General features: G+C 38.5%; 1 protein-coding gene across 3 annotated transcripts in view; it reads right to left on the bottom strand.

The window, feature by feature from the left end:
• Positions 1-16,824, bottom strand: part of CTNNA2 (catenin alpha 2) — a 1,115,426-nt gene that overhangs the window by 758,520 nt on the left and 340,082 nt on the right. For all 3 annotated transcript variants that reach the window (XM_036028216.1, XM_036028217.1, XM_028515274.2), the window contains exons 5-6: positions 13,982-14,101; positions 10,538-10,804 (exon numbers count right to left, since the gene is read on the bottom strand). In XM_036028216.1, the coding sequence (XP_035884109.1) occupies positions 10,538-10,804; positions 13,982-14,101 (387 nt within the window). The remainder of the gene's footprint in view (positions 1-10,537; positions 10,805-13,981; positions 14,102-16,824) is intronic.

Below are 16,824 nucleotides of genomic sequence, written 5' to 3'. Positions count from 1 at the left end.
TGCACCCCAATGTTCATAGCAGCACAATTTACAATAACCAAGTGTTGGAAGCAACCTAGGTGCTTATCAGTAAATGAATGGATCAAGAACTGATGGTACATTTACACAATGGAATTTCTATGCAGCAGAAAGAAAGAAGGAGCTCCTACCCTTTGCGACAGCATGGATGGAGCTGGAAAGCATTATGCTAAGTGAAATAAGCTAGGCAGTGAAAAACGAATACCATATGATCTCACCTTTAACAGGAACCTAAACAACAAAACAAACCAAGAAGCAAAATATAACCAAAGACACTGAAACAGATAACAGGCTGACAGTGACCAGAGAGGAGAGGGGAGGGAATTACCAGGGAAAAGGGGAAGGGTTTACAGGAACAAGTATAAAGGACACATGGACAAAAACTGGGGGGGGGGGGGGGGGGGGGGTTGGAAATGGGAGGGAGGTGGGGAGGGCTAAGAGAGTTGGCTGGGATGGGAGTAGAAGACAGAAAACTGTATTTGAACAACAATTAAATTTTTTTTTAAAAGAACACACTGAGAGTAACCATAGGGGAAGAGGGAGAAGGATAACAGGGGAAGGGGGAAGGGGAAGGTTTATCAAGGAACATATATAAAGGACACATGGACAAGGTCAAAGGGGATAGGATTGAGGGTGGGGCGGGGGGATGTGATGGGGAAAAATGGAGACACATGTACCTGAACAACTATTTAAAAAATGTTAAAAAACAAACTATATGAAATTTTCTTTGTGTTTTAAAAAAATCAGGAAAGAAAATAAGACTAAGGGGGTAAACATTGTATTATTATTTTTTAATCCTGAGCAAAGGATATTATTTGGTTACTTTTAGAGAGAGAGAGGATGGAAGACAAGGGGAGGAAGTAGGACAGGAAGTAGGGGGGAGGGAGAGAGAGAGAGAATCATGGATATGAGAGAAACATCAGTTGGTTGCCTCCTGTATGGGACCCAACTGGGAATCGAATCTGCAACCTTTCGGTGTGCAGCACTATGTTCCAACCAACCAAGCCACAGTGGCAGCAGGTAAACATTTTTAATAAACCCCAGTTTCACCAGTAAATAGCTTATCACATAAAATGACTTGTTTGGTTCCTTGATTTTAAAGTATAACTAATAAATAAATGATAAGCAAACATTTGCCGTCACATATTTAGACAATATATATCCATACAATGATTGATGATATAATATTGATATATAATTATCATAATTATAATCAATTACATCAGTATTCACTGTTATATTTAGTATTAGTTATGTGAAATAAAGGTGAACTCAGACACACAGAGTCTGTCAATATTCTCAAAGGAGAAAATTACCCTCATTGGAAATAATACAGATTCTTACTTCTTCCCTTGTGAAAAAAATAAAACAAGAGGAAAATGTAATATTTTTGATTAAAGACAACAGGGAGACAAGCAAGTGACAATTTAAATTGCAATTTTAAAAAAAACAATACTTCAAATCTCAGTCTGCTATTTGCTTAATAATTTTTGTAGCTCCATAGTTATTGACTGAAATGCAGAAGAGAATAGTAAATTGTGGTAGGATATTTCCTTGGAATAATTACTTTTTAAAAAGCATGAGAGAAAGGTAAATGATACTATTAGAAAATACTCTTAGGTTTATAACATCTTAAAAAGCTAAGACTATTTGGAAGCAAGAAGATATAGGAAGTGTCAATACCCCAGAGTCAGATTTAATCAAATTTCTGGACAAGAAATAACGATACTAGATAAACGGGTCCTGGATAGGCTGTGGTCCAGCTGGGAAGGAGGGAAGACTCAGTGGTTCCAGATGCTGGCTGACCTGGTCCCACCCTCTGTCAGCAGACCTCCCTGTACTCTCCATCCTGCCTCTGCTTCTCTTCCCACAAAACTCTCCTGCATCTGCATCCATCTTTACCACCTTCCAGGGCTATAAAAATTTCTCAACAGGATTAAGGTGACTTTCATTGCATAACATTAGCATATTAAAGGGTGCCAAGAGCAAAGTGAAAGTTCTCTGAGGGCAGACTACATCCTGCCCACATTCATTCCCTGTGTTTGGGCCCAGTGTACTTAGTCTGTACTCTGTTTACAGGTGAACACCCGCTGGATATTTCTTAATGTTCCATTTGGCCACCAGATGTCACTCTATGATAAAGAACACTATAATACACCACGCTTGTTTCTAGTTAGAGAGGAATAAAAGGTAATTTCTGTTTGTTTTAATTTGCCAGAATGGAAAAGAGCATATAGGTTCAGAAGGCAGTGCGTTAGTGCATTAAAGGGAGATGTGATTAAGAACAGAGAATTGATGTGTCCTACTAACCCCAGTTATTGATACTATGTGCTCCCAGATTGGAAAATTGGTCTCCATTAAAAAAAAAATGTGTCGAATAGGTTTTTTCCTCCAGATGAAAAATGACAATACTAAACACATACTTTTAGGAGATCAATTAAACATGAATATCTTTAACTAGATTAGAAAAATGCTAGATGCTGTAGAATTTGGATTAAAAATGTTTAAAGTATGTATTTGCATAAATCACTAGGCATTTAATCACACTGGTTGGTATATAAGTGAACTAAAAACCAGAAAAAAAACTTCTGTGTAAGAAAGTTCTATTGTGCAAAAACAAAACAAAACAAAAAAAAATCCCACCAAGCACTGAAAGTTCTAAAATTTCATAATGGGAATTTTTTTTTAAAAAGGGCTTATTAACAAAAAGTTATGGTAAAAAAATGAACTCTTTTGATACCTGAAAATAAAAAGTCAGTCCTCAAGGCCTATTATTTTACTCCCCCATATGGTCCAGGTCCTTTCACTTCTTCCTATTCCTACTCCAACAACACGTCAGATATTCATAACTTCTCACCACAATCATTTGTGCTACCTTGTGGCTTTGCCCCTTGGAAATTTATTCTCCACCCTGCAGCCAGAGGGACTCTTTATTTTATTTTTCAATTAAAGTTGACATTTAATATTGTTTTATACTAGTTTCAGGTGTACAGCCTAGTGGTTTGATAATCATATGCTTTACAAAGTGATCCCCCTGATATTTTAAGTACTCACCTGACACCATACATCAATATTACATTATTGACTATATTTTCCATGCTATACTTTTATATTCCCATGACTATTTTGTGACTACCTACTTATAGTTCTTAATCTATTCACTTTTTTTCACCCAACCTCCAACCCCCAAATCCCCTCCCCTCTGGCAACCATCAGTCTATGAGTCTTTCCATTTTGTTTATGGGATATTACTTGGCCATAATAAAGAATGAACTTAACCATTTGTAACAGAATGGATGGAGACAGAGTATATTATGCTAAGTAAACTGAGTCAAAGAGAGAAACACAAATGCTGTATGATTTCATTTACATGTGAAATCTAAAGAATAAAATAAACAGAGGGATCTTTTAAAACAGAAATCTGACCATATATTCCCCTACTTAGATCACTAGCAACTTCCAATGCTCTTGAAGCCCAGCCCCTTGCAGGTCCTATAAGGCTCCGGGATCTGCCCCCACCTCATCCACTGAGCCTGAGTTCTCCTCATCCCCTGGGCTCCATCCCTGGGCTGAGTAATTTATGCACTCTTTTCCACCTGCCTTCTACAGGCAATGATGCTCTTTCCCCTTGAGAAACACTGTCATTCACACTTCATCATGCTAATTACTACTCATACACCACATCCTTGGAACACTTCCATGATTTCACTCTTCCTAACATCATCCCACAAACACATACAGAGTAGGTGAGTTCATGCGACATACATAAGTGCATATCACAGCATGTATGCAGGCTGTTTACTGAGCAATTCCCCTTTACACCTTGCATACCTTCATTCTTATATTTTACTTTGCACACTGTAAGCTCTCAGTGAAAGATCTTAGCCTTCCTGTGGCTGATCCTTAGTGCAAGGCCTAGAGATGCCATCTCAGTAACACAAGGTCACACATCTTCAGTTATTTGCAGAGCTTGGAATAAGATCCAGATACCCAGTCCAAGTTCTGGGCTCTTTACAATGTCCTGGGCTACTTCCAATGGCCATTAAGTAGAAATTACTTCATAGGAATACAGAAGACACCATTATTATTAAGAAGTGCTAATTAAAGTATTAAAGAAAAATAGTCATAATAACTATACAGATGTTAAGCCTTTGACAATATTGGCATGCATTAAGATAGGAAGAAAATTGCTGAGTTTGTCTGCTCTATCTTTTTAGTACCTAAATTAGGAGTTTGAAATTGTTTACCAGAAGCTAAGTGGTCCTTCTTACCAGCCTTCATTTTTGTGCATTTGGCCTCCTGCTTGCTAATTCTTGAGAAGACTAGCTACACCTTGCATATTTTTCACCAGTATGTTTACAATATTTTGATAGGGCACTCTCCTCTCTTCTACTCGCCCTGATTCTAGATGTAAGAAACTTATAGTCTTCATATCCTAATATGGGTGTTCCCAGATATCTGTAGTCAAAATGACTTGATAGAATGTAAAAGGAGATGAGGCCTAGGATAAGCTTCTCTGATAAATAACTATGTTGATTTTCTATAGCAGAAAAGAAAATTAGAACTGGGAAGGGGCTGAACAAGATGCTCTGTGCAAATTTACTTGGCCAAGGAGGCATTCCTGCTTTCCTGATGCAGAGATCATGAGTCAGTAAAACCCTGCAAAAATCACTGAGCTGGCTGGAACTCAGATTTGCGGCATCTTTAAGGGACCAGAACTTCCACAGGACCATCAGTCTGTGTCTAGTAACAATGAAAAAGTATTATCTCACTATTCAGAAAGTGTAAGAGTTGTATTTGAAGCAGTGGGACAACAGACAAACTCACCTTTTCCTTCAGTGTAGATCTCTGAGGCTGTGTATTTGGGTTACTCACTCCCACCTCCAATGGAGTTGTACTGCAGCCCTGGGCCCCACACCCTACTCTCAGGTAACCAGAAAGCTCTTCTCCATGTCCCCACAGAGGGCTGGATCCTACTGTGAAATGACTTCTGAAACCTGAATTCTTGCTGCTTACCCCCTGGAATATCTGTGTATCCCTGAGAAGGGCACGAGGTTGGCACAACCTCTAGGCAGTGACCGCTGGAGCATGGAGGTGCTCCCCATGGGATGATTCTCTCATTGATGCAGTCAGCCTGGGCTCCCTAGTCTTGTCAAGTAGAGATCCTAGCTTTCCCCATAATCTGTGATTGCAGATGTCTCATCTTTCCTTGTGCTCACATTCCAGTATTTCCATCCACTGAAGACTAGATCAGTAAGAGAATTATAATTAGACCAAGAAAAGAAAACATATTTAAAGAGAAGAAAAAAGAGAAAGAAAATCTAAGAAGACAAGGTAGGTATGAAAAAGCAGGTAAAAATAGGAAGGACAACTTATACAGGGTTGGTATGTCATGGTGACATTTCAGCTTGAGGTGCCTGGGACCGGATTGTCCTACTTCTCAAGTACAGATATTTAAATCTTGCAAGAAATCTGGTTAATACTATTATAAATGCCCCTCCTTCCAAAGTTGAAGCAGTTAAGGACTAGAAAGTAGAAGCACATAGACTTCATAAGGAAGGTGTCTCTTAAGGTCTCTGTGTAGAGACTCTCAGACACAGTATTACTGAGGAGGGGCAGAGGAGGGTTAGATGGCAAGGCTGACACAGGTAAGAGCTAGTCGGCAGCCAAGACATGGAAGCAAGGGTTAGAATCTACTTCTTAAAGAACTGTGTAAGAAAAAAGTAAAATATGAGAATAGGTAAATATGGTAGTCTAACACTTTATTTTATTTTTAGGTTATTTAAGAGAAATATATTTTTCTTTAGGCTGAGCAGATAGAACTAAATGCACAAGAAAAATAAAATTATTAATCAAGCAAATTCCTAGGGAAAATGGGAAATGAAGGAAACAAGGTCATAAGTAGGGAATTAGAGAATTTGAGATAGTGTTTATTGTCTGATTAAAAAAAAACTTTCAAAAGAAAATAGCTACCAATTACAAAGGCTGAATCATGAATGGTATTAATTTCCATTTTTCCAACATTATTTTCTACAAAAGAAGCTTCAAAAAAGGAATTCTGTAGGAGTAATCTAATTTTCCTCTCTTTCACCCTTGAAAGTTTTCTTTCAGTCAAAATTGACATTATAATATGATTTAATTTTGAGCAATCACTAGATTTTAAAAAAACACTTTTCAGTATTCTTTAGTAGATAGTTTCACTAGATAAAATTAACCACCTCAAACTGCTGCATGTTATGATAGGGTGATTTTTCCATTGACTAGTAATTATCTTACTTTTTGCTGTTATATCTGAAGAGATGATCTTGACAGTTTCAAGTTGTTGAAATACTGAGGTCCTTCTTCACTCTTTTGCTTCATAACTCACCACATCAATTATTCACATAGGCAGAAGGATAGTGTCACAAAATAGGTCATCAAGCACTGAGCTATAATCGTAACTACCCATTAGAAATCAATCCTATAATTTAGACAAATGAATATAAAAATACAAAATTTTACCTTATTTTTAATCAACTATCAAACTCTCAGTACCCTCTGCATCCTACCTACCATAAAACTGGATTTGACACACTGAGGGCTATTAACACAAAATAATCTTCAAATTCAACATTAGAGCATGTTAGCCATGCTATGAAATTATGTTTTGTATTTCTATGGTAACTTTCACTTCAGGTCCTCAAAAACACTTTACTTTTTTAAAATCTCCATTACATTGGCAAGCTACTAAACCAAGCCTCAGGAAGGGGTATTGCCAGAAAAGTAAGCCACAGGAAGTTTCAGTGAAGTTTCCCATTTGATGTAATATCAATTTGCTTAATAGCTGAGAATAGCATTTGGAATTCAAGGCAGATGCCTGTGAATTCTAAATCAATTTCAAGTCAATGTGCCCGGGAAATAAAAAATACCACATTATTCATTATGCAAGTGTAGGACAGAAATGTATAATTCTGTTACAACATAAAGAGAAATGGAACATCATTTTTAGTAAAGGAATTTAAAATATCTCTAAGGACTGCTGGGTTTGCCAGTGTCAGAAATGATAGAACATCTACAAAAGATTAATTACCTCATATGTTTTAATATTTAGTAATACTTTACTAGCATTACTACTTTTGAGAAAGTAGTGAAATTGCATTTATTATATAAGGATTTTTAGGAAATCACACCAAATGAAATTGTTATCTATTACCTGACAATTTAGACAGCTCCACAAATTGATTTTTGTCAAGCTCTGAGAAATAAAATTCTAAAATTAGATAAGGCCTTATGCAATATATGTAGCTTAAGAACCAGTACACATTTAAAATAAAATATCACTTGTTTAATATACTAGGCTGATAGAGTATATAATATTTAGGTAATATAATATACTTAATAAGTAATAAAAATTACTTGGTTTAATATATGTAATAACATGTAACTAAAATATAATTAGGGAATTAGTTATATACCATGTGTTATAAAAAACATCTTCAGTTGATATATTCATTTGTTAAGGCCGTAAGGCCTTAACTGGGCATCATGAGAAAGTATCGCTGTAGTAGAACAATTGAAAGTTAATATATCTTGATATACATAACTAAATGATTTTTCCCACATGCCTTTAAGTTTTATGAATCCAAAGCCACTTTTAATACTCTCAGTGAGGCCTCAATTGTTAAATTCACTTTCAGTAAAAGCTCGTTTTACTAAAAATGGTCTAGATAAAAAAGTAGAGAGCTGGAGTTCCCACTCTTGGGCAGAAGGTGGCAGCAGCTGAAGGGTCTATGGACCCCTCGGAGTGCTACCAGCACTGCCCTGCTACTGAACTGCCTTGGCCTCCCTTAGGTTTCATTCTTTACTTTTTGACCATAAACTAAGCTATGATTAAAAATATTACATTTTGGCACAATATGGCTAATCTACCTATTGTTCATGTTTAAAAGCACCATTTCATAAAATAATTTTGTAATGGAGATTGCAATTTTCTGTTCTGTTTAATAAATGAGGCTTTTTTGTTGCTGTTGTTCTGATGCACAATTTAAAAATTAATGTTGTACTATAATGCTTTAATATCTGAGGGAATGGCCCACTTATTTTCACTTCCTTAAGATTTAGATTCATCCATTCTTGTTCCAGGAAACAGGAAAAAATAGACAAAAAAAGTTATCACTACTGTCAAGTTTCAAAAGAACTCTCCTAAAATTTTTCCTGGGACTGTCTGAACATGATAAATATTGATGGGGGCAAGTTTCCTGCCTGTGATCATGACACCATTTACCAAAAACATAAGTTGCTCTTCAGTAAAAGAATGTAATTTCCTTTTTTAGGATTTTTACTATATACTTATACCAGGATTATTTATAACATATAATAGGAAATTAAATTAACTAGTGAAATAAAGCCAAAAATTATTTTATCGGATACTTTGTGAACAGGATTTCTTTCCCCATTATTCTTTTTATTTTATGGAAATCTAGTGACTTCTTTTTGTTTATTTTAAAACATATAAATTCTTTTATTAGTTCAAATAAATTTTCAGTTGTCTCCAAACTTTGTGAATATAATAATTCATTAAGGCCCAACTTCTGTGGTAAGTGTTTTAAATTTATTATCATAATTAATCCCTACAAAAAACTTTAGTGAATAATATATGGACTAGTGTGTGTGTATGCCACACACAGAGTCTGGCACAAATAACAGCCCCCTTTTATTATCAAATCATTTATTACAAAATCATAATTATGTAATTCTATAATGTAACAATATCATACTCAAACACACTATATGACATTGTAGGTGAAGTGTTCAGATTAAAACTATAAATTATTACACCCATATTATTGCCCTAACAACCACAGTCAAATGGGCATTACTTCTGCTGGACCCTGTATTTTTACTAAAAAACAAGAGCAGAGATCCTGGACTACAGAGTTATTTGAATGTAAAGTATTATTAACATTCCTACATTATACCACCCATCTTTAATAAATATTTGCTCCTAACTCTGTTTCCTAGCAGCCAGCCAGTCATGCCCTGCCAAAAGGTCCTGTCGACATGTCCGAAAGCAAGCTCATCATCTTTCTGCATGGCTGGTAAGGGCCCTCTTTTATTCCTATGAATTCCTGTAACATTGTGTTTTATTTATCACTTAAAGGGTGTTGAGCACATTCCACCTCCCTCATCTCCCCTACAGGAAAATATAACCCTTGAAAGCAGATACTGATTACTTTAAGTCTTTGTAGCTCTCCCAACCCACGTAATCATAGTATAAACTCAGCTGAATTCCAACTTCTCACAGGTGAGCCTGTATCCTGACTGGGGATGACAAGGGCTGTCATACTGGGGTGCTGATGACATGAATCCCTCTCGCTCACTTTAATACCTTGAATGTGCCAAGGAACAACTTTCAGAAACAGCAGGTGCAGAATGTGGGCCATTCATGGAAATAGTAGAGGTGTTGCTACCCAAAGAGGCAACATAGAGACCAGGATCCCACATGGGATCAGAGAGAAGAGTTTGTTTTGCCACTGATTTAAAAGGAAAAGGATGAGGATAGTTCTTCACTTAGGTACAATAGAGATGCAATCTACACCTAAGCTGCCCATGACGTTTGTCCCTTTAATAATAAACCCTATCATCTAAATGATGAACTGTCCCTAAAATAGTGCATGAGGTAGGAAAGTTGATAGTGTTCAAGATTTCTGTAATATTTGCATGGGATCAGCCCCTCTTTATAGTCCCTTTATAGTTCCTTTAAAGATAAGTAAACTAGGTTCTGCCAATATGTCAAATCCCTAATAGCAGTGATAAGAGAAAAATTCTGAGATGTCTCCAATTAAGTTACAGCAAGCTGAAGGGTGGGAAAAAGAGACAAGGAGTTAGTTAATGGAGTCAGTGGCCAGTAGCCAACAAAAGACGGCTCATATTCCTGAATGTACATTGAAAATTTTAATTAAGTTCCAGAGAGCTATTTTAGCTTTTATCTAAAAAGGAATAGCCAACCACCAGACTCCACTGCATTCTGCTTATGCCTGAACTTTCCAGACTATTGCCCACAACCAATCCAAAAGAGTAAACATTTCTTCCTTAGGGATAAGCCAGCTATTCCAGAACTAGCCTGTTTCACTTTGCCCTGCCCTCCTTAACTGTGGCCCATGTAAATTCTTTCAAAACAGCTTACACTGAAACTTATACAATAAGTTTCTTCCCCAGACTCATTGTATGAAAGAGCTCCATCAGCCCTAGGATGATGGACATACAGTTTTCACCCTCCGGCCCTGCTGTTGGTTATTTAGGCTGTGTCTCCCAGGACCTGGTCCGTTTTCTGGCTGGCAATATACCCTTTCTTTCAGAAAAGCTTTCTGCCTTGAAGGTGTTTGTTTAACAACAGAAACTCCTTATGTGGTTTATCACACTACCAAAAGCCTCCAAGGGGGTCCATCAATATATATACTGAGATGGTGGCTCTGCATCCCCAATGCATTGCTTTTGATGGAAGTGTGCAGCCCTCGGTGTATGTCACTAGGATGCTTACGTCAAACTCATTCAGAGCAGCAGCCAGCTCGCCAATGCCTGTGTGGCCTTTGGCTTCGTCAGTGGGCGAGGTAGCTTGAGCAGCATTGGAGATACCAGCAATGGCCTCCTGGACTTGTTTGAACACGTAATCTCGATTGGCTCTTGTGGCGGCAACATCTGGGTGGCGGAGGAAGGCTTGGGAAGCTGTGTACAGCATCGTGGCGTTCTTCTTCAGGGCCCCTCGGGCTGCAGCCATTTCGTCCCGACAGTGAGGGTCCTTTAGCTCCTGTGTGTGCAAAACATGAAACCTGTCACATCCATGACACTTTCCACAGAAGTGTTTGTAACAGAACTTAGAGCCGCAGAGGTGGGCTCCTCCTAGAGCCCACTCTCCTTCCAGCCCTCTAAGCTATGCCCCTTTCTGTGTGCTTGCCTCCTATCTTTAACACTCATACTTGATTAAGCTTACTATACTAGATACCTCCTATACTCGATGTCCTTATGGGTCAGGGAGCCCTGTCTGTCTTGTACAGTGGTTCTTCAGTCATTAGCACAGCATGTGGCCCATGCAAGGCATGTCATACGTGTTGCTGACAGAACACAGAAATTGAGCCACCAACCAGGTAAGTGGCTTTCATGGATCATAGTTAGTTATCAGCAGTCAGAAAACCCAAACTTTATTACAATTACAAACAAGGGAAATCCAACTCTGATTTTTGCTTAGTGCATGGCTGCAGCTTCTGTACAATTTTCAGAATAGGGTTCATTTTTTTAAAACCACCTTCAATGGCAGCTCAATTATTGTGCTTAAGGAATAAAATATAGTAGATGAAAGATGATTTGCTTTCCTAGTTTTGGATAGCAAAATAATAGCACTGGGGAGTCACTTTATTTTCAGCTTTACAGGGTTGCCAGCATGTATCTCTGGGAGAACATTTTCCCAGCTTCAAACATCATTGCCTAGTATATGAACACCTGGGTCTCCACCCCACTTTTCTCATTTGGTGCATGACAGAGGGAGGACCTGGCAACAGTGAACTGCGTCTTTTCTTTGGTGGGTCACAATAATTCCAAGACAAGTCATTATGTTTGATATCTAGGTCTGTTAAGACAAACTGACAATAGGTAATAACTGAACCACCTATCCTCTGCTTAAATAACAGATTTATGCCAGCCTACACAAATTCTAAATTGGGATTACTCATTAGCCCCAGGTAAACAGGCAACAGACATGTTAGTACATTCTCTGTACTAGACAGTCAGCTGGGTGGTGAAGGTGGGAGGTTCCTCCCAGCCAGTCATGAAGGGCCTTTATTAACCTCCAGAACACCTGGTTCTGGCCCAGGTTCCATATTTCATAACTGAGTATCTACGCTAAAACAAGTTCTGAATATGTAAGAGATGACAAGTAGAAAATTCTCACTATCTCTATAAAGGTACTTGAGAAAACATTCTTTAATCACATAAAAAAGTGAAAACAATCTAAATGTTGAATTATGAAAAGTGGATAAAAAATTACTGATGACTCATATTTCTATCTTCAACCCAAATCTGTCTTCTATTTACATTTCTTCATAGATAAAGTTCTCAAAATTCAATGTATCTAAATATGAAATCTTTATTTCTAACTCTAACTGGTCCCTTTCCAGTCTGCCCGATCTTAGAAAATTCATCACCATCTACCCATTTGCCCAAACAGAAGCTTAGAAGTGAACTGGTTGCTCTCACTCCCTAACCTCACACATCCAATTCAACAGCAGGTCCTACGTGTTCCATTTTCAAAATAAACTTCCACTCCCATCATTTTCTCCATTCCCACTGCTACCACCCTAATTGAGACTACCACCAATGCTTACCTAGATGACTTTAGCCCCTCTCAAACCACAACCAGTTCCTCCTCTTCCACACCACTCCCTTTTTTGTAACATATAGAATAATATTAAAATGTGAATCTGGCCCTGGCAGGGTGCTTGGAGCATCCTTCTGTACGTACAACAGTTTTCCGGTTTCATTTCTAGTGCAGCCAGGGCACATACCTGGATTGTGGGTCAGATTCCCAGTGGGGATGGGGATGGGAGGTAACCAGTTGATACTACTCCCTCTCCCACAAATGTTTCTGTTTCTTCCTGTTTTCCTCTCCTCCCTTTCCCTTTGTCTCCTCCATCCCCTCTCCCTCCCTCCAACTCTAAAACCAATAAACATATCCCCAGGTGAGGATTTTTAAAAATGTGAATCTGAGACATGATACCGAACCTTGAACTATTCAAATACTATCCACTCACAATTAAACAGAAACACTCTGCAAGACACTGAATGCCCTCATTCCTATTTTCCTTCCCAGCCTCTTTCTGGGTCACTGAGATCAAGATTCAAAGTATTCTTTTTCAGGTGTTTAAAAAGCCAGTGACTTTTTGGTTTTGGGTCTCACACTTGTGCTTCTAATTAACTTCATTCCCATCCACGTTACATTGGGGCTACCACACAAGATTCCACTTGAACAAGAATTCTTAAAGCACTTAAAAATCAGCACATAAACTGAATCACATGTGTGAGCCCATTGCAAGGGCATTGTAAGTTCTTTAGAGCCAGGAGCTAGATCTTAGTCAAGTTTGTTCTAGCACTATATTGCATCAGCCTGGCACAAAATGAACACTCGACAAAGGTTTGTTAACTGGAGCTTCCTGGGTCATTGCAGAAAATCTTAGGAAAAAATCACTAGGAATTGCCCAAAATGTTGAATGATTCTGGGAGCAGTTAAGATGAATAAAAATGATTTTAACTGAGAAGTCCACATTTGCAAATGTTTTCTGTTTCCCCTAGGAAGAAAGAAGAATACATTTTGGGGAAGAAAACTCTCTGGGTACCTAATGAATCCCTAGAGCTAGCTAAAATTGAGGGTGCTGTCGCTAGACAAAGGGGAGGCAGAGAAGGAAGATCCCAGGCCAGCCCCCTCCATCAAAATGACTCACTCACACCCGTGCTCTCCCTCCCCTCTTCAGTGCCCCTTCTCTCTGCCTTTAATTTCCTTCATGTTTTCTTCCTCTCAGTCATAAAAGTTTTACTCCACAGCCTGCACATCTTGGGTGTGCATGTACACGGTGGTGTCCACAGGGCTGGGAAACAAGAGTGAAGGCCGAGGGTAGTGCCCAGAGAGTGGCCACAGCATCACACCACATTTCCATATTTTTTATTTGACTTGGGAGAATTTCCCAGAATGGGTGGGAAGAATGTGGTGGGGCTGGCAAGGGGGTTCCTGCCAGTGAAGCAGGTGTCCCAAGACCTCTTCTAGGTAGCCAGGGGCCAGAGGGTATCAGAACCCCCACGCAGGAAGCAGCCTTTGTGATCGCAGGTTCTGAAGGCATTTGCTAATTTGATAGCCGGGGGATCCACTGGTCAGGCCATCAATGCCACAAGGTTACTGAGACTCACATATGCTCCCCAACATTTCCAAAATCTTTCCCACCTGTTGTCTTCTTGCTGCTACATAGTTAAGTTTCACCATCTCCTTCCCAAATTCTTTAAAGCGGTTTGCAAGGTCTTGTTCGTTTGTAGCATTTTTGACAGCTTCTAGGGCCTCTTCAACCTGAAGTGATAAAAACAAAAATAAACATTTATAAACAAATAGTATTTAATTATTACTAAAATTGTTAGAAATGTCAGTTTGTAAAAAAAACTGATGTGCATTAATATTTAAGTAATAGGGAAAATAGTTTCTCTAACAAGTGTTAATAATCAGAATAAATATCTGTTCAAGGATTGCAGAATATTTTGTAAGAATAAGAAATAATAATTGCTGAACTCTTGGAGCATATAGAATACTATAGTTTGTATTTGAGTTATAATTGGACAAGGAAAACACACTTCTAATTTTGAGAAGAAACAAAGAGAATATATGTTTAAAAAATATGGAATTTTAAAGCTATTTCTAGAGATCTCCAGAAGACAAAGGCATTTGCAAACAAGCCTGTAGGAACTCCTAGGCTGCCAGAAGACTTAGACCATTAGACTCTGCAACCATTCCTTTTGGCAACATCTCTAAACCTGGGACTAACAGGATTATGATTTTACATTGAGTCTATGCCTTTCTGTCTGACAGAAAGAGGACATACTGTGAGCCTGGAGAAGCAAGTGATTTTGACATTTTGTTGCCACTAAGAGTGGCATCAACTGGGGTAAGCAGAACGCAGCAAGCATGCCCCTCTTGTGACGTGCTGTGCTTCCAATTCCTGCGAACCGCCATCAGACATTCCGTGTGGCCTTGGACTTGAAGTATGAGTTTCACTAAAAATTCCTTTGTAAATAAGTTGAGGATTTGAGAGGTACTAAAGTTTCTTCCCCTCCAAAGTGATCTCAACTTTAATGTGGTGTGAAGGTTTCCACATTTGGTATCCCTTTAGGGTTTTAATACCTGTAAATTTAATTAAAATTTAAGATATTATGGTGAACTGATTAACTACATCATTGTCAGCAAGAAAGTGTCTTTGTAGAAATCGCCAAGAAATTTTTCAGCAGAAATAGCCAAAAACACAATCCCAAGTGAGTAAGACAGATACGTGTTTACAAAATCAGAAGCTCTTTGTGAAGGGAGCCTGGCAGACAGGCTGCAACTAGTACCGGCTTCTGAGAGAGGAGGTGGAAGAAGAGAGAATGCAGCTCTGAAAGTCATGAGAAACTCAGAGAACATCCTCATCAGCTCGTGTAATTTGGATCAAATCAAAGGGCAACATACAGACAATTCATTGTTTGACAATGCCCAAGTACAAATGATCACTGGCATGGCTGGAAAACCATAAATTGACATAGTTCTAACCTACAGAGATACAGCTGTGTTTAGGCTTAACACACCTGCAGTAGTGTCTAACCAAACTTCCTTATCAAGTTTCACTGAGTGGAGAAAAGGAAGAGTGTGCACAAACCAGTGATAATGGGTATCATTAAAACTTTCACTCCATAGAAATGATGCCCTTCAATTTCCTAAATAAGCTGGCTCATTTTATTAGGAAAAGAGTTGGAGTAAGGGAAGTTCTTTAGAATAGTGGTAATCTAGACTCCATACAAAATTAAGTTTCCATTCTCATCTTCTATGAAAATTCTGCATCTTTTTTCCTTTCTAATTGTAAAAATATAAAATGATGATTTAACTCCTCAATGTTAGCCTCTTCCAATTCCTATCCAAGCTTTGAAAATACTCAAGGAAAAGAAAGATCCATAATTAAAAAGGGGACTTTTGTGTATTAGGATATTATTTAGGGACTGAAACCAAATTTCACTTTATGGTGTAGAATGGCCCACTGAAAGCATTTTTAGAGCTCAATGAGAATCTCTTACCTGAAATCTTTAATACAACAGGCTGGTGAGGTCGTGCTTTCTAATGGGTTTATAATCATTTCTGTGGCTGTCAACAGCAGCCTGGAGGGGAGAGCCTGGGCAGTTAATTTGCTCCTACTGTTGAGTTGTAAATCTTTCCTCAGGACATAAAAACTGGTTCCAGTGAAAAGGAAAATAATTGTCTAAGACAGGACTAAATCTTAGATTTGTTTTCTAATATATGTCTATAAAACAGGCTTCTCACCCCTTGTTCATTGGACCAATTTGGAGTATTTATTTTGTTGTGCTACACATAACTTATTTTCTCAGTGGTTTTTCTCTGAAGAATCCAGATTTCAGTTTGATTTTGTTTCTAATTCAATGAAGTTCTTTTGAAAATAAACACCAGTGATGGGGTCTGTCTGTGAGAAAGAGGACTTCATCATACTCAGAGTTTTAGTCTAGAAGGATAGGAAAAGGATATGGAACGTCCTCATAGAGAATAGTGGCTCAGATTCCACTCAAGGTACCCAGAAAGGGAGGAAATGGGACCAGAGTCCAGACTGTGGGCACACACACTGCCACCAGACAACGACAGATGATGCAGAGAGAGGCAGAGAGAGAGGAGAGGCAGAATGCTGAGGGAACATGGTCAAGGAAGAGACAAAATGGAGAAGGATAGTCACCAGGCATTTGTGAGAAATCAAAATCAATGTAAAATCAAGTTTTTATTTTTGAGTAGTGCTGGTGATCTCTCTTTTTTTCCTTTCTGGGTGTCTGGGGAAAGGAAATTGACTCCTATATGCCAGACAAACACACCAAAGAGCTTTTTACGCCTGCCTGGGACCCAGAGTGATGGGCACAAGTCAGTAAGCGAGATGTTGGTCCATGTTTGAGCCCCAGATCTGTCGTTGGTCGGTTCGGTGACCTAGGGAAGCGACTTGATCCCTCTGACCCTCACTGTCTTCGTTAACAAAACGAAGATGATGTCTACACACT

This window comes from Phyllostomus discolor, chromosome 6 (genome assembly GCF_004126475.2).
Source record: "Phyllostomus discolor isolate MPI-MPIP mPhyDis1 chromosome 6, mPhyDis1.pri.v3, whole genome shotgun sequence".
In the NCBI taxonomy this organism is placed as follows: Eukaryota; Metazoa; Chordata; class Mammalia; order Chiroptera; family Phyllostomidae; genus Phyllostomus; species Phyllostomus discolor.
Note: the sequence above shows the minus strand (reverse complement) of the source record. Positions and strands in the feature narration are given on the sequence as shown.